Source organism: Lonchura striata, chromosome 1, assembly GCF_050655825.1.
Source record: "Lonchura striata isolate lonStrDom1 chromosome 1, ASM5065582v1, whole genome shotgun sequence".
Classification (NCBI taxonomy): Eukaryota; Metazoa; Chordata; class Aves; order Passeriformes; family Estrildidae; genus Lonchura; species Lonchura striata.
Window position 1 is genome coordinate 15,969,821 of NC_140703.1, and position 22,531 is coordinate 15,992,351.

Sequence of the window (22,531 nt, forward strand, 5' to 3'; positions counted from 1 at the left end):
CTTCTTCCCAGTAACTTCAAAACCCACTTGACTGATTTCAGTTGAATTTGATGGACAGGTGGCAATATTAAAGATGGGAAGTTCTTTCAGTCTCATAAAAATCAGTAATCCCAATCTGCTGGGATAAGAGAGAAATCTAGATGGTACCTCTTAGGCATTAATACTTGTCTTCCATTCCAGGAATCCATGGTTTCACAACATGATGGCTCTCACCTTTTGTGCAGCCAGGCAGACAGGGAAATATGGTAGAGTGAGTAGTGACAGAGACTGCTTCATCTCGTGTTGGTATGAAGTGATTCACTGGTGGGGAAATTTTTACCCTGCCTCTATCAGCCAGTCTGATGCATCACAAGTAAGTTGGCACTGAGACAGATTGTATTCTGTTGTTTTGGAGACATGGCTAAGACTGGTTTCCTAGGTATTGTGGAGAGCGTATGCTTCAACACCTGATACTTACATAAATCTGATATTAAGATGCTTGTTTTAGATGGCCTGTATTTATAGCTTTTGTTAGTTATTTAAACCTAGATTGGGAAAGGTATTTAGACACTTTTATCCTGTCACTTTCCCCTGACAACTCTCATTGGGGATCTCAAGAGCAGACTGCTTTAATGTGGGCAATTTTAAGAGATTTTCTATTTGTTTCTGAGTTGATTTGCTTTCCCTGTCTAGCAGGAACTGCCAAAGCTCACAAGCATTGGCACCACAGCTAAAAGAGCTGCCATAGGTACCAGCAACACTGCCAAAGCTTTGCATATCAGCTTCTTCATCCCTCACCTGTGGGCAATGCAAACATTTGAAGTATTAGTTTTGCTGATGACTGCAGCTCTGGGGAATCTTTTTGCTGATATATAGGATTTTTAGGGGATATGATTATGTCATTTAAATAAAACTGCCATTGACATGAAAAGCTTTAGAATGAAACCAGGGTGATTTCATTGTGTTGACAAAAATACACACTCTGGTAAGACCTGCCCATGAAAGCCAATGAGGAATATGCATAGATAGCAGCATGCTAACACTATAAATCTTTGTAACTTCTGCCAGTAAAGAGAAGGAGGAACATCAAGATCCCTGAAGAGGATCTCTGAAGAGGACAGCACCTGTTTGTGTTCAGTTCAAGTTCATCTATGAATGAATACATTAATCACCAATGACAGATGCCCAACCTCTTCCTGCTCTTTTTGCTACATTTGCATATGCAAACAGTTATTAGCAAAGATTTCTGTCATCCCTGCCTCTCTTTATAGTCACCTTGATCCCAAAACCCAACAGCCTGTGGCCAGCAGTGAGAAGGAGCTGCTAGGCTGCCTGCTTTGAGTATTCTCCACAAGTCTGTAATCTAACAGGTCCTCTCAACATCTCTACATCTGAAGGGTTACTGTGGGCGTGGCAAGGTGCTTGGCTGCACTTGTATCCTAAAGATTCACAAATAGGATTTTCAGAAGCAGCTCAGTGACTTTTAAAAGCATCTGTTTTTATTTGATACCAGTGGTTATATGTGCTCCCACAACATTTAGATCCTTTGAAAGCTCTGTTCTCCAATACAAGGCAGTCTATAAGCAAATATCTTGAGACCACTTCTTGCCACAATTAGCAGTAATTAACAAGAACACATGGACACTGCATTGCAGAAGCAGCTAAAAATTGCATTGCCCAGAGGAGACATCTGCAGGATCAACACAATTCATCCTCTTTGTGTGCATGAAACTGTTAGGATCTCTTGAAGTCTTAATCAGCCATCCCTTCCTCCCCTTGCTGTGACACCCACAATTCAGTATACCACCTTCTCTTTTCCCTTCTTGCTCACCACTGTACCTGCATTAACACAAGTCTGGGCTGTGAGCACACCAAGACTTGAGTGGCTGTGCCCCAGCTCTTCCTTGCCATGATATGGCATCCCTACAGACACAGCTCCCATCCCCACATGGGGATGCAGCACTCAAACAAGAAGGAAGGGGGTGTGTAGGCCCTGCCCAGCATGATAAAGCACCAAAGGCATCTGTGGTATGACATAGGTGAGTTTCATTTTCCACTTCCTTTCTAGTTTGTTGGTTTGCAAAGGGAATTGACAGTGGGATGTTTTTGCATGACTCACAACTGGAGCCCCCAGTACAGATAAACAGCACTCAGACTTTTTCTGGTTCTGTCCTGGGCCAGCCTGACCCATGAACTTCCCTGAGGGGTCAGGAGGTGGGAACTAGAGGCTTCCCTTTTGAAAAGACATCAGAGAAGACACAGTGTGGCTCAGTCCTAGCTCTTCTAAGAACAAAAACCAGCTGGTCTTTTATTTATTCTCAATCTACCTTCTTAAATTCATTGCCCTTTGTTCCATTACTACAGGCCTGGGTAAGATGTCTCTCTTCCTCTTTGTTATAAAATCCCCTTTAAGTACAGAAAGGCTGCAATAAGGTCTCTCTAGAGCCTTCTCCAGGATGAACAGACCTGATGCTCAGCCTTTCTCCATAGAAGTGTTCCAGCCTTCTGATCAACTTTTACCCTCCTGTGGACCCTCTTCAAGAGGTCTGTGTTTTGTGCTAGGGGCCCCAGAGCTGAATGTTGTACTCCAGGTGGGGTTTCACAGGATCAGAATGGGACAGTCCCCTTCCCTGATCTGCTGCTCACACTTCTGATGCACTTCTGATGCATCTGGTTGGCATTATGGGCTGCAGGCGCAGCTGGATCACATCCAATCGTTCACACACCAATACTCCCAAATCCCTCTCCTCCAGGCTGCTCTGGATTCATTCATCCCCAGCCTGTACTGATACTGAGGACTGCCCCAACCCAGATGTAGGATCTTGCACTTGGCCCTGTTGAATTTCATGAGGTACACATGGCCCACTTCTCTGTGTGGCATTCCTGCCCCTGCTGAATCCAAGGCACCACTCAGCCTGGTGTCCTCTGCGGAATTCCTGAGTGTGACTCAGTCTCACTGCCTGTGTCATATTAAAGATATTGAGCAGTACTGGTCCCAGTGCAGTGCAGGATCCTGAGGGCCACCACTTGTTGATAATCCCCATTGGGATGCTGAGACATTGACTGTATTTGGATCCCATCCAGCCACTTCTTTATCCATCAAATAGTCCATCAATCAAATCCACCTCTCTCCAAATTAGAGGTAAGACTGTTGTGTAAGACCATGCCAAAGTCAATACAGAAATCCAGGTAGTTGACAGGTAGCTTACTTTCCATTAGGTTGGACTGGGTTCAGCCTGCACTGCATTTCCCAAGGATATCAGAGGTCATACCTGCATTTCAGTTTGTGCCTGGTGGGATCCCCCCTGCCTGGAGGCTCTCTGCAGGTCCAGCCTCACTGGCTCTGGACTCTTTCCTGCAACTGAGAAACGAGGATCCAGCCCACAGCAGGGAAGGAGTTAAGTGCTTGACCAGCTGCTGTCTGTGAGGCACTGAATTCCTTCTCCATGCAATCCAGCAGCCAGTGTCAGGACAGCTATATTTAGAAAGCTGATAAAGGTTTGGTGCCAACACTTGTCCTGCCCCTCGATGAAGAAGCAGTAGAGAGAGTGAGAGGGGGCAGCTGGTTGCTTTCCCCCCAGTACTGTTCCTTGCTGTCTTCAGTGGACTCCTTTGCTGTGCCACCAGCAGAGACCCCCAGTGGAGCCATCAGGCACAGGGGTAAGTTGCTTTCCTTGCTTGCTCACTCTTGCTCACCCGTCTCCCTGCTCACTGCCCCGTGAGCGACCACGCGGCCGCCATCCTCCGGCCTGAGCCTGGCTGCCGGGCCCATGGGAGCTGGATCCTGTGGCTCTGAGGCAAGAGTCCCTCTGCCTGGGCCAGGGCAAGTGTTGGCTGCTGTGTTTCCACATTCCTACTGAGCTGTGGTGCCTCACTCTCCCACAGCCAGGGTGAGAACAGCAGCCTCCACACAAAGGATTACAAGGACAAAGTCCCAAGCCTTCATGCTCCTTTGGCCTTAAGCTTTAGGAGCATTTCATTTTGGGGACACGAGGTCTCATGTTTCTTGCCCCGGCCCTCCTTCCAGCCTGGCTCTGGCTGTGTACAGCTCCTTCCAGCCACCACGCGCAGTCAGGCGAGTATAGAGTTTCTGCCCTGCCACCCCTTCCTTCCTGGCCTTCCAGCTCCCTTACTCACAGGCAAAAGAGCACTGGCACTCACTGGGCAGCAGCCAGGGAGCTGCATGAGCCTCTGGGAATGGCAGGTGCGTGCAGGAGGAGCCCGTGCAGCCCCTGTGGAAAGGGCTCCTCACAGGAGCGAAGTGTGGGAGGCCCTTCTGCTGTACCCGCCTGCCGCCTGTGCCCCAGAGCCAGGGCATGGCCTCCTGAGCAGCCCTGTGTAATGGCTCTCCCTGCTGCCCTGCTCCTTGCAGCGGATCCCCAGCAGCCGCCATGGCCAGCGGCAGAGATTCGGACAGCGAGCCGGCGGTGCCCGAGGAGGAGGAGGAGGAGGGCCCGGACGTGAAGGCCGTGCAGGCCCATTACCTGCGCAGCCCCTCGCCCAGCCGGTGAGTCCGCAGGCTCTGCCACGGCTCCTGGCAGCACGTGGCAGCTGCTGCCCTTCCCTGCTTTCCCTCCCTTCCTCTCCTCCGCACTGGCACTTGGGCCAGGCTGAGCCTGGGGATTCCCTGCCCTCCCCGAGGTGGGGTCAGTGTGCCAGCCCAGACAGAGCCTGCAGAGACAGGACTCCTGCACTAATTAATCCAGCCTGCTGGGAGAGTGCACAGCAGGGATAAACTGTGGGAAAGATTACTCTGGGCTGGTGGTGTCCTCTTCACTGTCTCACCCTCTCATACCCCTATACTGAAACTTCTGATCCAATTTTCTTTGCAAATTCAGCTTCATCTTTATGTCCATTATAAGGACTTGTGGATTTATTGAATGTTGATATTAGGCTTTGCCAGCCCCAGAAAAGACCAAGGGTCTTGGGATTTGGGTCTGATTCAGATCCAACTTTAGCTACAGGCTTCAGGCACTGAAAAGGAGGCTGTCACAGCGCTAGCACAAATCGAGTTACCTCAAGCAAAACAAGCATGATTAGATGTGTTTTCTTCTAATACAAGGAAAAAATACACCCCTTTGTTCTCTTTTCCTAAAGTAAAATGCTCTGCAGGGCTTTCTGTAACCTTTGAGATGCTGTAGCTGAAAGCAAGGAGTAGGGATTGAGTTTGAAAATAACCTTCCCCAGTGTCCCTCAGCAAGTAGGAGGTTATGAAAGGTTTCCTGCTAACGGTGGGACACTGCAGAAAAATTGAGTACTTATTTAATTTAACCACATGCATTTCAAAATTGTTTAGGAAGATCACTGAGCTCACATCAAGTAAAATTATGTATTGTAAAATTATGTATTGAGCTCTCTCCTGCTGCTCATCAGTCACTCAAAATGAACAGAAACATGTCTCCAGTTTATTCCCTTCCCCTTCCCCTTCCCTTTCCCCTTCCCCTTCCCCTTCCCCTTCCCCTTCCCCTTCCCCTTCCCCTTCCCCTTCCCCTTCCCCTTCCCCTTCCCCTTCCCCTTCCCCTTTTTTTCCTCCCTTTTTTGCTTGCTGTCAGTGGCAAAACACAGTGATGAAAATGGCAAGATCCTTCCCCACCAGAAGGGGGTCCTTGAAAGACCCAAGCTTGGGCAGATCTGTGTTTCACAGGTGCTCAGGGCAGCCACAGGTAAAACGTGTTGAGGCTGTGGTGGTGGATTATTGCCAACTGTTACCTTTTTATTGAGTTTGGAGGCAACATTTAAGCAAAAGGAATCGAAGGCAGGGCACAGCTGCAAATTTGTGTCAGCTCCTGTAAATGAGACAGACTCCCCTTGCTCATCTGGTAAACTCCTTGGAAGAACTAGGGAAGGATTACTTTCAGTCACGGTTGACAAGTGCTGGAAACTCAACTAAATGACCTGGATGAGCCTGTTAAGTGGTTTCTGATGGCTGTGCCCTCTGTTTTGATTCTGGAGCCTGAAAACAGTTAAGCTCTCCAGACACCCTGACTGCATATTAATCACCCTCCTTCTCCTGCTTTAATTAAACAAAAACAAACAGTGTATGGCAAGTCTGCAAGCATTGCATTGCCAGAGAGCTTCTGTGATGGCAGCAAACTTGTCCTAGTGATTTGTACCATCTATTTGGGAGGCAGTGAATGTAGAGGATGTAGATCAGGGAAAAAGCTCTGTAAAATATTTTGTTAAGATGGTCTGAGAGACTGAATTTTCTTGGACTCTATAGGTGGACACAGAGGGGAAATATACTTGTTGTAAAGGTTGTGGCCTTTTTTGCTTAACAAAAACTTATTACACTATGTTAAACAACCTACTTCAAAGGTGTTTGTGGGTGTCATAGTGGTTTCTGACCACACTTACACAACACTGAGCAAGTGGAGAGACTGACCACAGGCTCATGCTCTGAAGTGCCCAAGGTACAAAATACTGAGGGAGAGATTCATGGGCTTCAATCTCAATGCTTTCACTGCAGCTTGTGGTAGCTCAAAGGATGCTTGCAGGCAGTTACCTGGCAGAACGAAAACCCAACAGTTTTCTAGTTCAATCTCTTTTGAATTACTCAATAAATTCTAGTTAGAACCATGTTTATGTCTGTCTAAGTGGCAGTTACTTGTGAGACTATTTCTTGTGATCCATCCCCACCCCAGTTTCAAACCAGACACTGATCTTCTCTACCCATAAACTCCTCCACCAGGCAATTTGATGGAGGAGCCCAGCCCAGGAACTCCCAGCCCACTGCAGCTTCTCCCCATGGCACCTGTCTACATCCTGCAAACACTGGATGCCAAGGCATCTTTGAAGCCTGTAGTGCCATGCTGGAGTTTGGGGTGGGATTGAAATGTGGGAGAAGAGCTGGGATTCCCTTCTACAATCAAAGAATCCTCCCTGCTCCAGTTCTCTGGAGGGCATTTACCTAACTGGCAGTGTGGTTGGTTGGCAGGTATTCAGTGATATCAGACACTGATACAGAGAGCATCTTCATGGAGCCAATCCATCTGTCATCTGCTGTGGCTGCCAAACAAATCATCAGTGAAGGTAAGGGACTATGTAAGTTACAGAGACCTGAAGTTGTACTAGTTTTGCCTTTCTCATCTACAGATCCTAAATGATAAAAAAGCCCTTATGAGAAAACTCCATCTGAAGTAGAGAAAGAAATAACAACTTACAGAAAGGTTTGGTGACTTCCTTTGAAGTTGTGTGATGAATCTATGGCAGAATTGTGTACTGCAATGGTAAAAGTGCTGGTTGCTCACTGCAACAAACCAAATTAGAGTAGAATGGAATATAACAGAACAAAATAGAGTATTTCAGATTAAAGAACATATGAGATAATCTAAGTCCAGCTATCAGGGCTCACCAAAAGTTAAATCATATTATTAAGGCACTGTCCAACACCTCTTAAACACTGTCAAGGATGGGGCATTAACCACCTCCCTAGGAAGCCTGTTCCAGTGCTTGACCACTCTCTCAGAGAAAAAGTGCTTCTCAATGTCCAGTCTGAATCTCCCCAGCTCAGCTCTGAACCATTCCTACATGTCTGATCACTGGATACCAGGGAGAGGAGCTCAGCAGCTCCCTCTCCACTTCCCCTCTTCAGGAAGGCGTAGACAGCAGCTGCATTTCTTCTGGGCCTGGAATAAAGGTACCTGTAACTCCCAGGCCTTCGGCCAGTGTGGGGCTGAGTGCAATGTGCCCTTCTCCTTGCTAATTACCCCAAGGCAGTTCCTAGGTGAGCACATACCTGCCCACATTGCAGACAGAACAGGGTGATATTTCTGGGGAAGAAAAGCCCCAAGGCTTGTCCCAGGCACAAGTAATGATAGCTCATACATTTGCATTGTGTTTGTGTGCTTTTAGTTACAATGTCAGTTTATTCCAGAGCTAAAGACAAAGGACGTCAGGGTAGACTCAGTGTGTCCCAGGATGTTGGAGTCTGCACAGCAGCTGATGGTGGAAGACCTGTACAACCGAGTTAAGGAAAAGATTGATGACACCAGCTTGTTTAACACGCCGTGTGTGATGGACTTGCAGAGGGCACTTGTGAAGGACAGGCTGGAGACCCCCAGGGACGCTGTGGATGAAGTCTGGCCTAACGTCTTCATAGCAGAAAAGTGAGTGTCGGCTTCTGTCATCAAGTTGCACGAGATTCCCAGTAAAGGGTCAAATGGAACCATTGAAGACATAACATGTATTACATGCATCTAATACCTTTCATCCCTAGAGAGCTCTAAAGTGTTTTTCAGACTGTGCTCACAGAAATCTCTATGCACTGGAAAGTAAATACTTCTGGAATAGAATCAGCAGCTTTCCTATGCTGTTTAGATGCTTCAACAGCTTGAGAGAAGAAAAGACAAATAAACCCAAATTCCACAGCTTTGATTGGAATTTAGGCCCTAAAATTGGAACTAAAGTCTTTCTTACGTAAAAGGGAGTTTAAAAGGTAATGCCAAAGCAAATGTCAAGTAACATGATTAGGTCTCCTGTACCATGGTTCAGCTGTCTGAGATACCTGTGTAAGTGAACAGACAGAATTAGAAGGGAATGTAGAGTAAAGCATCAATTATGGAGTGATAAAAATTGATAAATAAGTACATAGCCTGAACCTAGGATGGCAGTATGAGTTGCAAACCAAGCTGGAGTGGAAACAGAGCAAATTGTTCTGCAGGTGAATGCAGGCTTCTTGTTTTCTTTTTGTGGTGAGTATTGGAAAGAAATACGTGTATAACTCTGGAAGGACATTAAAGATTAAGTGGTGCCTCATGCTGAATGAGTAACATGGACAAAGAATTATGCAGACCTTGTAGCATGCAGCTTTTTTTCGCCACCTAAAATAGGAGCACTGATATATAATATGTTTTTTCCTTTTCTGCAGAAGTGTTGCAGTAAACAAAAGCCGTTTGAAGAGACTGGGCATCACCCATGTCCTGAATGCAGCTCATGGCACAGGTGTCTACACAGGTCCAAATTTCTACAATGGTCTCAATATCCAGTACTTAGGTATTGAAGTGGATGATTTTCCAGATACAGATATCTCCAAACACTTCCGCCCAGCTGCAGAGTTCCTTGACGAAGCCCTGTTGACTTACAGAGGTAAGAGGAGAAGATTGAAGTGGTTCCAGGTTGCTTGGGAGAAACCTTACTCTGATAAACAGTTGATATGCCACATTTGTAGTGGGTAGAAGGCAGAGCATGACGGTGAACACCTGCTGCCTGTTTCTGCCCGGTCTCATTCAAAACAGGAAGGAGCAAACTGGCAAGGGGAGGCAGCCCAGCAGCCCCATGGCTTCAGGTTCAAAGTGGCTGCAAGTCAGCTTCTGCAGCTGATTTGAAAGAACCTGACTATAGAAAAGAGTAGAATCCCTGCTCTAATACATTTTCTAAAAATATTTATATTCTAATAATACTCTAGATAGATAGATAGATAGATGTATTCCTGTACTCTGCATGTTTCAGTTTCGCCATGATGCAAAAAGCCAGGCTGATTTACTAGAACAATTCAAGTGGCTGAGTTGAACCTCTGGGTGTCTACACCCAGGCTGCTGTCAGATTTGCTGGACTTCAATTCCATGGCAACTGTTATTCTGTGGACCTGCAGTGCACACTGGTCATTTTGTTGCAAATTCAGTGGACAGTTAGAAATATCTTTTTGCACTTCAGTGTTGAAAGAAGCACTAGGGTCTGTGATATCACTGATATTCTTCATATAAATTGTCAATTAATCTAATTTCTGTGGAGACGAAACAGATTACCTCCTAGCAGTAGTGACAGTAAGAAAAGTGTAAAGCTTTTTTAGTATGCAAGGAACGTGCAGACAGTTTTAATAGCTCAACAACACGAGGAGGATACACCAAGGCAGACAAGCCTTGGAAGACATGAAAGGAAGGAGATCTCCCCCTCCTGGTGAGTTGTTAGATTGGCTTAGCTGGCTGGTAAAACTCTTGGAAGGCAACCAAGACTTTTGATGCTAAGGTATTAAAGAGATTTCAGGATTGTAGGAAGAGGTTCATTAGGTAAACCTCTTGTGGTAACATATCAGCAGTTTGGAAAGATGGTGCTTAAATTGGCTTCATTAAGTTTCAATGCAAACAGATTGATTAAACTGGAGTTTATCACACATTTAGAAGCAGTAATTTCAGTTGCTTGCAAGCTAGCAAAGCCTCATTTACACTCTCTTCATATTTACAAGCTTTTCTTTAGCTGTAATTTGCCATACAAGTAACTTAAACTCCAAACAATTTCTCTGTGCCAAAGCTTGGTTTTCTGCAAGAGGTAGTAAATGCTATAAAATAAAGCAGATCCTCAGTTTTAATTCTTGCTCATACAGTTACTGGTGCAGGACAGTGGGTGCCAGTAGTTTGAAGCATCTGGAAAGTTTGTCAGAGTCAAAATCAGCTCTTTTCTGATAGTTGCTTGGTTCTGCTCTTGTAAGATATAACAGGACTTTGGCCTCCAGTCAGTCTTCAAAGTAATTGTTTGAGGGTACCTTCAAAACTGATCTAGATTCTGGCAAAAATACAGTTAAATTAATATAAAATTGTTATTTAAGTCCCATAATGTCCCTTGTAGAAAAAAATAAGTTATTTGCTTATCTTCCCTGGAGGCTAATTCTAACATCTCATTTTTACATATTGAGAAAAAAAGCATGGAAAGCTTAAATGTCTGACCCTATATCAGCCAGCAAGTCAAGAATATCTCACTTGCCTTTTCTAATACCTATTATAAGCTTTTTGACTATTTGAGTAAGTGCAGTGTGCAGGCGAAAATACAAATACTATTTAGATTGTTTGGAAATGTGCCTGCCCACAGTTTTTGAAACTAATGTGCTTTTTATTCGTATGTGTCCAGATTTGTATTAAGGTAAAGCTAGCGAATATTTAGTGTTGGTTTAAGTCACTGAAACATATATTCAGTGTAGTTCTTAACACTATGCACAGAATACTTGAATACTTTTGTGCTACATACCAGAGCATCCTGTCTGTTATTGGAAATAGCTGATGCCTTTCATATTCACTATTTGTAGGCAGAATCCTTGTCAGCAGTGAGATGGGGATCAGCCGCTCAGCTGTGCTGGTGGCTGCCTACCTGATGATCTACCACCACATGACCATTCTGGAGGCTCTGATGACCCTGAGGAAGAAACGTGCCATCTACCCCAACGATGGCTTCCTGAAGCAGCTGCGGGAGCTCAATGAGCAGCTGTTGGAGGAGCGAGAGCTGGAGCGTTCTGGAGATGAGGACGTGACTCCAAGACAAAGTCCTCTTGCCTGTGCAGGGACTTCTTCACGGCTGTCTGGAGCTGGGGACTCAGGGAGCATCAAGGGAGCCAAAGCTCACTCCATCACAGTAGAAGAAGAGGACACCAGCAGCATTCTGGGTAGTTTTATGAGCTCCTCATCAGTGGAAAAAACTAGCTGGGTTTCGAAACACTCCACCCTGATCAGTGAGGAGGAAGAGGAACAATTGTATGAGGAATGGAGGAGGAAACAAGGCCTATCTGAAAAGGAAGCAGGAGTTCACCATGAAAGAAAAACATCTCCAAAGCATTTGGATCAGGAAGAGGAGCAATCTGATGAGGATGTGGAATGGAGGATCCACGACTGGCAGCGCAGAAATGAGAAATACCAGATGGCGGGTACAGCCAGGGAGGAGAATGATGAATGCAGCATGGGAGAAAGACCTTACCCATCAGGTGAATTCAGTGATGTTGAGAGTGTGAGCAGTTTTGAGATTCGAACCCTAAAAAAACAGCTGGAAGCCAGTAGATTTAGCAGGATGAGGAGGAGCCGCACAGGCTCTATGTCTTCTGAGAGCACCTGGGACATGTGGAATCAGAGGCTTCTGGAGATTGAGAAAGAAGCTGCTCAGAGGTATCGTTCTAGGAATAAAACCCATGGGGAAAGACAATCCCCAGAAATGGGAAGAAAGGAGAGGGAAGTGGATGAGGAGAGTGTGTTTTCAGACTCCTCCTGTAGCTCCTTCTACAATTTCTGCCAAAAGAACAAGGACAAGTTGACTCCTCTAGAAAGGTGGAAGGTCAAGAGGATCCAGTTTGGCTTTCACAAGAAGGATTTAGAACCATCATCTGCACCATCTCCAGCAGAGGATGGCAGCCAGGCAGGTCAGGAGGAAACAGAAGGGAAGAGTTTGTCAGATATTGATCTGACTGCTTACCAGGCTTGGAAGATGAAGCGGCAGAAGAAGGTGGGCAGTGAAAGCAGCAAGGAGGAATTTGTGGAATTTGCCAAAACTGAGGATTCTGCTTCAGCTAAAAAGAAGCAGAGGCGTGTAGAGCTCCTTGAACGTTCAAAGAAAATTTTAGAAGAAAGCCAGTCCATGTGCAGCTGGGAGACAGAGAGCACAATGAGTGGGAGTATTCCCCTGTCAGCTTTCTGGGCTTCAGCGCCTTCTGCAAGTGGTGCCGACGATGCAGCTTCTGCCCTGAGTATGCAGACAAATCATTCATCTCTGTCACAGACCAGGAGTTGTACTGGAGCAATGCAGCTGCAAATGCCAAATATACCCCTTCCCAATCTCCCAGTTGGCCCAGGTGACACAATATCTATGGCAAGCATTCAGAACTGGATCGCTAACGTGGTCAGTGAAACCATTGCTCAAAAGCAAAATGAGATCCTGATGCTGTCCCGTCCATCGTCCGCCATGGCCTCCCTGTCAGGAGACCTTGGCAGGCGTGCAGATGATGACAAGGCTTCTCTTCTCAGTGCTCAGAGTGGCTCATCCCTTGCTGCCTCTCAGCTCCACCAGCAGGACCTGCGCAGGGCTGAGTCTCAATCTGTGCTGTCTTGCAATACCTCCGTGAGTGCAAGGACAGAAGGGGCTACTTCAAACATGAAGATGACCCAGACAAGCAAACCACTGTACAGCCTCTTTGCTGATGATGTTGACCTAAAGAAACTCAGGAAGAAGGAGAAGGAGATGCAAATGGAAATGAGAGAAAAAATGTCAGACTATCAAATTGAAAAGGTGATCCGAGACAATAAACGCAGCACTTTATTCAAAAAAAAGGTGACCAAAGCAGAGGAAAATGAAACAGAAGATGACAGAGAGAGTACAACAAACAGCCACAGGTGTCCCTTGCAAGCAGATTTTGACAGAACTGATGCAGTCTTTGATCTGTCTAGTCAACCTGCAACCTCAGGTGCACTGAAATCAGAGGTAGATACTGATATTTCCAAGTGGCTCAATGGCCTGAAAGCAGAAAGAGAACCACCATCATATTATGATCAGTCTGAGAAAGCTAGAGAGAAATATAGCAGATCATCCAAAATTAGACAGATGGATTCTGAGACATCCAGTTACAGATTCTGCAGATCCCAAAGAAAAGAGCAAGATAGCTGTTCTTCCTATGAGTCAACAGGAGATTCACTGAGAACCATGTCAAGATTTTCCTCTGCTTCTGCAAAAGAGGACAAAAAGATGTACAAGTTCACAAGGTCCAGGGTCAGTGAGACAAGTTCCAGAGGAAACAGCCCAGAGGTGCATGTTTTCAGCCAGTCACCTGAACCACCCTTTGAATCTGAATCCCCTGAACCATCTACACAGAGCCGAGTTAGAGCTCATCATGTGGAGGCATGTGAAGAGGAGGCCAGGTCAGACGTGTCAGAATGTGGAGCAAAGAGAAAGTTCACCCAGAGCTTTTCAAAGTCTGAAGAGGATGGAAAGAAGGAGGCAAAAGTGGAGCAAAGTGAAGAAAGGTTTGCATCTAGGCAGGTCTCTCAGTACAGGCGAAGCACACGTAAAGAAGAGGAAGAAGAGATGGATGATGATGCCATTATTGCTGCTTGGAGAAGCCGACTAGAAGAAACTACAGCAAAGCTGCAGCGGAGAAGGGAAGAGTGACCAAGATCAGACTACAGGAACACAAGCAAAGCTACAGAGTCCCTGAATCACTCACTCATCATTATATTTTTGATAATCCTTTGTGGTTTGTAGGGCATTTCCTGCAGATAGTTCTCTTCTTAATCAAAAGCGATGAAGGGAAGAGGTCAAGTTCTGCAAGTGTTTGTGGTTTTTCAGAAAGAAGATGCTGGTATTAAATGATCAATGTAGGTAGGAACACAATGTTAGAAGCCATTAGGAGCCAGACGATGTTTCAGCAGCAAAAGCAGGTAATGGTGACACCTCAAGTCAAAAGACCAATCACATCCCATTTTGGTTATTTCAATTTCCTTGTGTCATTAAAGACTGGACATGTTTTTTCTAGGATCTTTTTGATCATAAATGGAAGAAGCCAACAGCCTTTTCTAGGAACTTAAAGAATGTTTTTCTCTTAATCAGTTTTACTTTATACAACTGAGAAGATATTACCAGGCTCCATTTTCTGCACCAGCCTTACAAATGTCTAGAGAAATAAGACAGTTTACGGGAATACATGTTCTGTTTTACTTGACTAAGTAGCAGAAGCAAAGTGGAATACTAGAAAAAAGAAGATACCTCCTGTTTAGAAGTTCAGTGCAGTAATGAATGTATTCATTGTTTTCTATTAGATGGAGTCATCTCTGCTCCAGTATGGTTGGTTCCTCCTAATAACTTCAAGTCAACAAAGGAAAAATGCAGTAATATTAGCAGCCATACAAAAATAATTTTTTGATGTAGTTAAAGAGAAAGAGTTAGGATTAGTGTTAGTGTAGGCTGAGTATTGACTTCACTTTGGTTATGTATGCAGCTCAGCTTAAGTCAATGCTTTTGTGTTTATAGTCTGATTAATTTTCAACATGATTGCCTTGAAAGAGAGGAGCAATACACACACTAACCTCATAATAAAATTATTTAATTAGACTGTAGGTGTAAGGCATCTTACACCTAAGGAGAAGTATTGTGTCTGTGAAGGTGGCACCTGGAAGCTTGTTTTTAGGAGGTGGTGGTAGGTTCAAGTGGCATCTTACAGTTAAAGTGTTCTTTGTATCCTGAGCCACACAGGAACAAGCCCAGCCTCCATGGTAACTGAGTACTCCAGGTTAAGAGCCTTGGGTCTTTCCATGCCCTGCAGAGCCTTGTGAGCTTGTCTGACAGAACCCACCAGCTTGCCACAGCATCACTTGTGTGTCTTTCCACACCACAGCACCCAACCCTCACCAGTCAACATCCTCCACCTCTCTCTTATAAGCACATAGGCCAGTTTCTACTGACTTTGACTCTGGAATTATCAGTTCCCTCTTCTGTACAGACTGTATTTTGAACCAACAAAGCCCTCTGGCAGAGCTGAATCTAAAACAACAATGGAGGGATGATGCAATAGTGCTCTCTCACAGGAAGTTTGTCTTTTTCTTGTAATCTCTTTTCCCTCCTACTGTGATGCTTAGAGCTCACCATTACCATTATGCTAGTACCTCTCCCTATTTTAATTGTGTAATGCAGACAGCAATCTCCACAGGGCAAGGGCCTGCTCTTTGTCCCTGTCTGTATGGCGCTACACACATCAGCAATGCTATCTAAATAATGGTTACTGATAACAAAATGCAGCTGGCAATTTTCCTAAACTTAGAATCATTTCTCTCAACTATAACTCACTGATCAGACATTATCCCTGCTTCTCTGAAGATAAAGATGATTCTTTCTGACAGCCAGGACTGGGGTAAATGATAGCTACTTATTGTCAGGTGAATGGAGTCTCACAATCAGGTGATTAACCAGTAACAAAGGTAGAAAAAATAAGAGAAATCACTTACTTGTGTGGGTTGTTTTGGGATTTGGGTTTTTTTTTTAGTAAACTCAGATTACATTTCTGAAATACATAAGGGACATGGTTGTGCTAATGTTTCAGGCATGCAGAGATGCTCTATGGTTTATAATGCTCTTCTACTATAAAATGGTATATAATACAATCCATCTCTTGTTTCTGCATATTTCTGTGAATTCTTATTTTTAAAGTAGTGAAATTCCAGGCCTTGAGCCACATTCTGAGAATTTATATTGAATTTCTGCAGTGCATGTTAGGATAGGCATTTTCCTCTTTCCTTCATCCCTGGTAAAGTTGCTCTGCAGAAAACAGCTCTGCATAGACATATTTGAAGCTTGCTTTAATTTCATCCTAGAAAAGGTCTTAAGTTTTGATGGATCAAAGTGGAAGTGTGCAATACCTTCTGGCACTGAATTTACTTTTTTATCAAAGGCTGATTCCCTCTGAAAAATCCCTCTCCTGCTTCCTGTGCCTGGATGTTCCCAGCAGACAAGCCTGTCCTCTGCAGTACTGTAGGGGGCATCTCACGCTGTAAAAGACGAGCAGTAGATGATGTAGTAATTGGTTTCATTTTGCACTGTACAGCACAGCCTTTGTTTGGGCAGCATTTTGATTTAAACACTAATCTAGGTCTGCTGCACAAATAAATTATTCAAGACCGAGGGGCAGAATATGGTTCTGTAACAAGTCTGAGCTAGACTGTCCTGATAGCGAGTTTTGACCCTTGTGAGAAAGGGTTAAGTGGGTTCTGCTGACTCATTGAGGTAGGTGGCTTATTAGTTCTCTTGTGTAAAAGGGAGATAAAAATGGTTTGCTGGGGAGAGGCCATCTAAGATGCTAGCTGAGCAGCCATGAGGGAGAAGCCTTAGAAATAGCTGAACTTTATTTTCTTATTGCTTATATCCTTGTTAATAAAGCCAAACCCCCAAAGCAATAAGGGGGTGGGGATCATTTCGGCCTCCGTGCAGTATATGGCCAGTGCTTGAAAGCAAGATGGGAAAGGCTCCAGCTCACAGGTATAAATTACATGAAACAGTGACATAAAGACCTTGCATGGTGAAAATATTAAAGCATTCAGTCATAAGACCAATAACCAGGAGAGACAGAAATGGAGGGGTTGAAGGCAGGCTGGAAAGTCAGGTTTTAAGATGAGAATTTAGAAGGAGATAAGGAATTGCTGAAAGGGGAGAGGTCTGCACAGATTGTTTCAGGTGACCAGAGCTGCAGAGTGAATGGTTTTTCAGCAATGACACCAGTCTGACAGTAGATTAAAAGAGTAAATAAGTACCCAAATTTATCTAGGAAGGATTTTTCAGCAAAGATGTACTGGGACTGATATTTTTTCTCCCTCTCAGTTTGCTGCTGTAGGGAGGAGGGATTTTTTGGCATTGTATAGTGGAAGGTGAAAGTGAAAGGAGCATCCATACGGTCAGTTAAGAATATAAACACAAGAACATAAGAAAGGCTGTATGGGGTCAGACCAAAGGTCTATCTGGCTCAATATCCTGTCTCTGATAGAGAACAACAGCGAATACCTAGGGAAGAATATATACAGTGATAAAAGTGTTATTTCCCCAGCATGATCTTCCAGCTTCTAATCATTTGCAACTCAAGGACTTCCTAAGCCAGGTGTGATATTTTTGTATTTAATAGCCCTTAATAGGTTTTCCTTCTATGGAAGTGCCTAGTAATTTTTGAGTTATAAACACTATAGCCTCGTACCCACTAGTCTCTGTGACCTCTTGTAGCAAGAAGTCCCACAAGTTACTGTACACAAAATGCTAAGCCATCTTCTTTCTGCCTGTTCTGAGCCCTCTGCCCACTAGCCTTCAATGCCAATGTAGTATCTGTTTAGTATCTACATGTCCCATGAAGATTTTACCCCCCGCTTCAGTCATTCTGTCCCATCCTTAATTCTCTGGTTTTTCACCTGAGTTACGTATTCCTCATATAGGGCCTGCCTGATGTCTCTTCATTGTCCTGGCCATTCTTCTCTGAACACTTTCTACTAGTTCTGCTTTGTCATGTTTGAGATGAGGGACCAAATCCTCATACAGTATCCAGGGTGCAAGTGTAGCATGGATTTCTTTCTCTTTTCTGTTCCTTCCCCATTGACTCCTAACAGTCTGCATGTTTCTTTGGCTGTTGCTGAGCACCAGAGTGATGTTTTCATAGAACTATTTATTATATACACCAAATCTTGTTGGATGGCAATGGGCAGCTCTGAGGTCATCATTTTATATGTTAAGTTTTCTTATTTGTAATATTTTGTATTTATTGGCCTTGAATTTCATCTGCCATCTTAGTTGTCAGTCTCTCTATCACACTAAGTCCTCCTGCATTTTTCCACAGCCATCCTCCTATTTCTATTCTTCTGTTTCCTTAATGTCCTTTGAACAAGGTAGAAGCTCAGAGGATGTCAGAAAAAAAGAAGTTAAGGAGGGATAGATGAGAGAGAAACCAATTTGATGTTGATCTGCTTGAAGTAAGAAATAAGAAAGTGATGAAAGTCAGAGAGCAAGGAGATAAATGTTCAAAAGGATATCTGAAGACAATAGGCAAATTGGGAAGGGGACCTACAGTGGTCAGAGACAGGATGATACAAATGTAAGCCAAAGAGGCCAATGCAAAAGAGTAATTTGTTTAGATGTATCAATGTTTGGGAAAAGGTAAGGAGGCAATATCTGTGGGAAGGAGATATAAAGAAGTTACAGGTCTGTGAGAAATGTGAAGGGGACTGGGAGAAATGGAAAGAGTAAGAGACATTGGTGGGACACCGATGATAAAATGCCATTGGTGCTTGATTGGGAATTCAGTGTGGTACCAACAAGTTTGAAGAAAGCAGAAATGTGCCAGAAACATGTTATTCCTACTGTAAGAGCTGTATTTTGCATTGTAATACTGATAACTGTGGGGCCATGGCCCATTTCCCCAATCTAGGAATTTCAGGACAATGTGATTTATTGTGTGCAGCACTAGCTTAGACTGGATAATTTTAAAAGGAGTTTAGCACCATTTCTTCCCTTTACAGCTCCTTCAGAAATGCTTACACATTAGCTGTGGTGGAGAGCTAGGTGAATTATGAGACAAAAAGTTTTATTTGGGGAGGTTATGTTGCATTGCCTGCCGTTCCTTAAAGGATGTAGCTGGAACGCATTCAATATAGACATTATAATGTGAAAACACAATATCCATGACCTTCCTAAATTTATAGACAATCCAACAAAGGTACTGAAAGCATGTGATTAGTATAGTCTAGGGCTTGGAAACAGACACTGCATACTCACGTAATCCAGCAAAATCTCTTTGAGAGCTACCTACCTATTCTCTGGAATTTCACTTGTCATGTAGAAAATGAAAGTGGGTCAGATCTCTGGCTGTTCTAATTGTGAAGAAAACTTCTAGAATGGAAAGTATGTGTAACAAATAAACTGTTCTCTGGAGAGGTGAGAGCATAGGTCTAAATGGTGTGTGAATTTCCCCGGTCATTTCAGCAAGGTTCTAACTTATTTGCCCAGAAGTAATAATTTAAATGCCAATAATATTTGTCACCCTGTACTTGATGTAATAAATTGAGAAAGGTTCAAAGTGCATGTATTTAGCTTGTGTATTCCCAATACAAGCATAATCTGCTTGAATGAGCACCCTGTCATTGCAGTGGGTTTTGTTGTTTTCTGTTGGTTTGGTTTTTTTTTTTTTTTTAGCTTAGGCTGCCTTTTGTTCTTTGGTACATTTCAACATATTCAGGAGCAGATTTCATGTTGTTTCTATCTATCCTCCTGTTACAACCACTCAGTAGCTTCTGAGCGTGGTGTTTTCCTGTGACTGCTGTACCTCTGCCACAGGGTGCACACACACACAAAAACACACACAGATATAAAGAGAAAACATTATTTGTGACTTATAAAAGCAGGCAACAATATGAATTCAGTTCTTCCCAGGACTATCCAAGTGTGGTGATGTGAAAACTGTCTTAGAGAGCTGGAGAAGGGACATCCTGTTTGTGCTTTGAACCTTCCCTTCTGGATTGCATTTCATTTTTATTTGCATGTATCTTTAAAACAGACAATTTTAATCCTTACACAAGAGCATAACTGCTTCCACATCTGATTCATATCTGCAGGTAGAGTGGTTTACTTTTAGTTAAGAAATGTTTGCCTGGGAAGACACAAATGTGTGTAACAGAAAACTAGCTTCATTGTTAACTATGAAGAGAATTATTATGTCTCTACATAATCAATCAATCAGTCAATCAATCACTTATTTTTTTCCAGTGCACCCTTCATGCCAACATGCCTGAATGCTTTATGGTCATTAAATTAAATCAAAGAACACACCACAGAATGGACAAGGCCAGATCAATAAATCTTAAAACCTGATTCAAACTTACCAAGGACTCTGCACAAGTTATCATGACAGGAAGGATGACTCCAGTCAGGAGGGCATGTATGTGGGTATAAAACTGAAACAAGACTTAGGTGATACTAATTAGAAGACAGAAACATTTAAAGGAACTGTAATTTTTATAGCATCACCCATCTGCCGACAGCATCAACCTGCAGCTTAATGTCTTAAGAGTATTTTCAGGTTTCTGAGTGATACAAGAAAATAACAATGGTGGCAAGAATTTTTTACAGCTGTATGCTTCAGGGCACCTCTTGCCTAATTTTAAAGATTCGCCTATTTGTGATCTCTCAATTTGATTATTGCAGGGCACCATATTAATGAAAGATGCAGCTGGCAGTAACCACAGTATGACTGCTCTGTCTTCATGGACCATCCCAGCAATTTGATCTTTGCAATGACTCTATGCTGAACTCAGATCCAGTCAGAAGTCATCCATTAGCTGGGCAGAACATTTCTCCTTCCTTGCTTGAGAGGAGAGCTTTATGTAACTGCAATACCTTTTATGAAACTGCCAATTAATGGGGAGCTTTGTACATTTTACTCATAGAAATATCCCAGTAGCTGTCACAACCTATGGAGGTTCATTCCCAAAGCACATAAAATGACCACAGGCCTAACTACGTTCAAAACTAAAAGCAAACCCCAGTTCTTCAACTTAAACTTCCCTCCCTCAATAATGTCAAGGCATGTGCTCCTCAGTCTGTGAATTGGATCAAAAATATTGCCTAGAGGCAAAGGGTCAGAGGAGATTCCACTTATGAAAAACAGGAGGCCCTCAAAAGGGTGCAACCTCAGTTGCTGAACAGACACCACAAATAGGATGGATAAAAGCCCACATGAGACTGGTATGTGAGCAAGCAGAAGCTGACAGTTGCCTCTCAGGAATAGAGTATAAAGCTTTCAGTTCTGCAGGAGATGTGATCTGAAAGTCTGCTTCCTGGAAGCAATCGCACCTGAACTGTTGCATGGTGCTGCAGTTGCATAATTTAATAGTTGTCATGTTTCATTCCAAGGTGAGTGTTCTTGGTGGTAGTGTATATAAAAAATTTGTATGTCATTAGGGATAAAAGGATCTGTGCCAGATAAGGTCAGATATTATCCTCATGAGTGGCAGAAGAGGTCCATATTAAAACAAAGAAGGTGTTTGATTTCCTTTTGAATGTGGGCAGATGATTCAGACCCACGTGCCCTTCATATGCTCTGTCTCTCCCCTTCCTATCTCCTTTCTTTTGAAACAGATTTAAGTCCATCTACTTTTATATTTTCAAACAAAACCCATAAAAGGGCCATAAATATCATGACTCGCTAAAATGAAAGCTGTTTTCTTCTTCTCCCAGGAGACTCCTGCCTGAGAGAGAGACAGAAAGAGTTCACCTCTTTGAAAATTTCCTCCTCTGTCGAAGTAAAGCTGGTATCTAAAAGCAGCCTTCAAGGCTTTGTTCTTATCATCTTGACCTGGCTTTGTACTGGCTTGTCTCTGTATTGCTTGTGGAAGTGTGAAGGACGGGGCTAGGGGAAGGAGTTTTGGCTATCACTGGCAGAGCAAGGGTCATGCTTGGAAAGGGATTTCATTGTGGTTTCAGAAAACATTATAAACTCAGTGCAGTGGCAGAAAGAATGAAGAAACTCATTCCCCTCCTGGATCAGACCAGTGATCCACCCTTTGTGTCTCTGATGTTGGCCAGAACCAGATTCACCCCAGAAGATATAAAGAAAGTTTAAGTGGGTAATTATGGAATAACCTGCCCTGAGTAAAATTTTCTCCCCTTCTGGCCCAAAGCCCTCCTTCATCTCTCTTCCTTGGTTAGAGTTCAACTCTATGCCCTGAAGCACGATGGCTTCTCTCCCTTCCAAACCGCTTTTCATCCTGGCCTGTCTCATGTAACTGCCTATGACAGTGATGGGATGTATAGGTCTTGTCCACTGAGAGTCTGTGACAGATCATAGCCTTATTGGAAAGAGAGGCAGAGAGGCTGAAGAGAAGGCGAGGGAGGAGAGCATAAACTCAGATGAAATATCCATCAGGAAGATGGAAAGAAGAGTGAGTGCCCAGGAAACTAATTGCTGCCTGCTGATCTGGGCTGTGGAGATAGCTTGCAAGTGAGCATTTTTGGTTTTTAGAGATTTCAGCCTGGAGCACACTAGGAAAGCACAACTCAGTTGAAACTACTCTTCATCAATATTTCCCCTTTTTTATATATATATATATTTTTTTTTTTTTTTTGAAGCTATATAAGTATGACAGTAGTCCCAAGAAAACAATTCCATTATAATCTAAGGGAGCTTTTTCTTCTACTGAAGTTCACTACTCATTTCTGAAAAGGTATTGGCATAATTTGGGGCTCTTAGACAGGATGAAAATCAGGCTATTTTTCTACTGCCCAAAAATTATTTAGGAATCCAAAGTTAGATATTCCTGCCTAGGTCCTTATCCTTATCATACAGAGATGGCTG

General features: G+C 43.6%; 1 protein-coding gene across 2 annotated transcripts; it reads left to right on the forward strand.

Moving 5' to 3' along the window:
* The first annotated feature begins 3,467 nt into the window (after positions 1 to 3,467).
* On the forward strand, positions 3,468 to 19,263 carry STYXL2 (serine/threonine/tyrosine interacting like 2). Of its 2 annotated transcripts, XM_021550120.3 has the most exons (6): positions 3,468 to 3,639; positions 4,352 to 4,486; positions 6,914 to 7,008; positions 7,853 to 8,084; positions 8,846 to 9,063; positions 10,994 to 19,263. In XM_021550120.3, the coding sequence occupies exons 2-6, from the start codon at positions 4,371 to 4,373 to the stop codon at positions 13,828 to 13,830; spliced, it is 3,498 nt and encodes a 1,165-aa protein (XP_021405795.3). In that variant the 5' UTR covers positions 3,468 to 3,639; positions 4,352 to 4,370; the 3' UTR covers positions 13,831 to 19,263. The 2 variants fall into 2 exon arrangements, with proteins under 2 accessions (XP_021405795.3, XP_021405796.3); XM_021550121.3 differs by lacking the exon at positions 4,352 to 4,486.
* The last annotated feature ends 3,268 nt before the right edge of the window (positions 19,264 to 22,531 follow it).

Excerpts from the sequence above, each read along its gene's own strand:
- STYXL2 (XM_021550120.3), top strand. The coding sequence starts at position 4,371 with ATGGCCAGCGGCAGAGATTCGGACAGCGAGCCGGCGGTGCCCGAGGAG. Across the intron at positions 7,009-7,852 it reads CAAACAAATCATCAGTGAAG|AGCTAAAGACAAAGGACGTC; the intron begins GTAAGGGACTAT and ends AGTTTATTCCAG. Across the intron at positions 8,085-8,845 it reads AACGTCTTCATAGCAGAAAA|AAGTGTTGCAGTAAACAAAA; the intron begins GTGAGTGTCGGC and ends CCTTTTCTGCAG.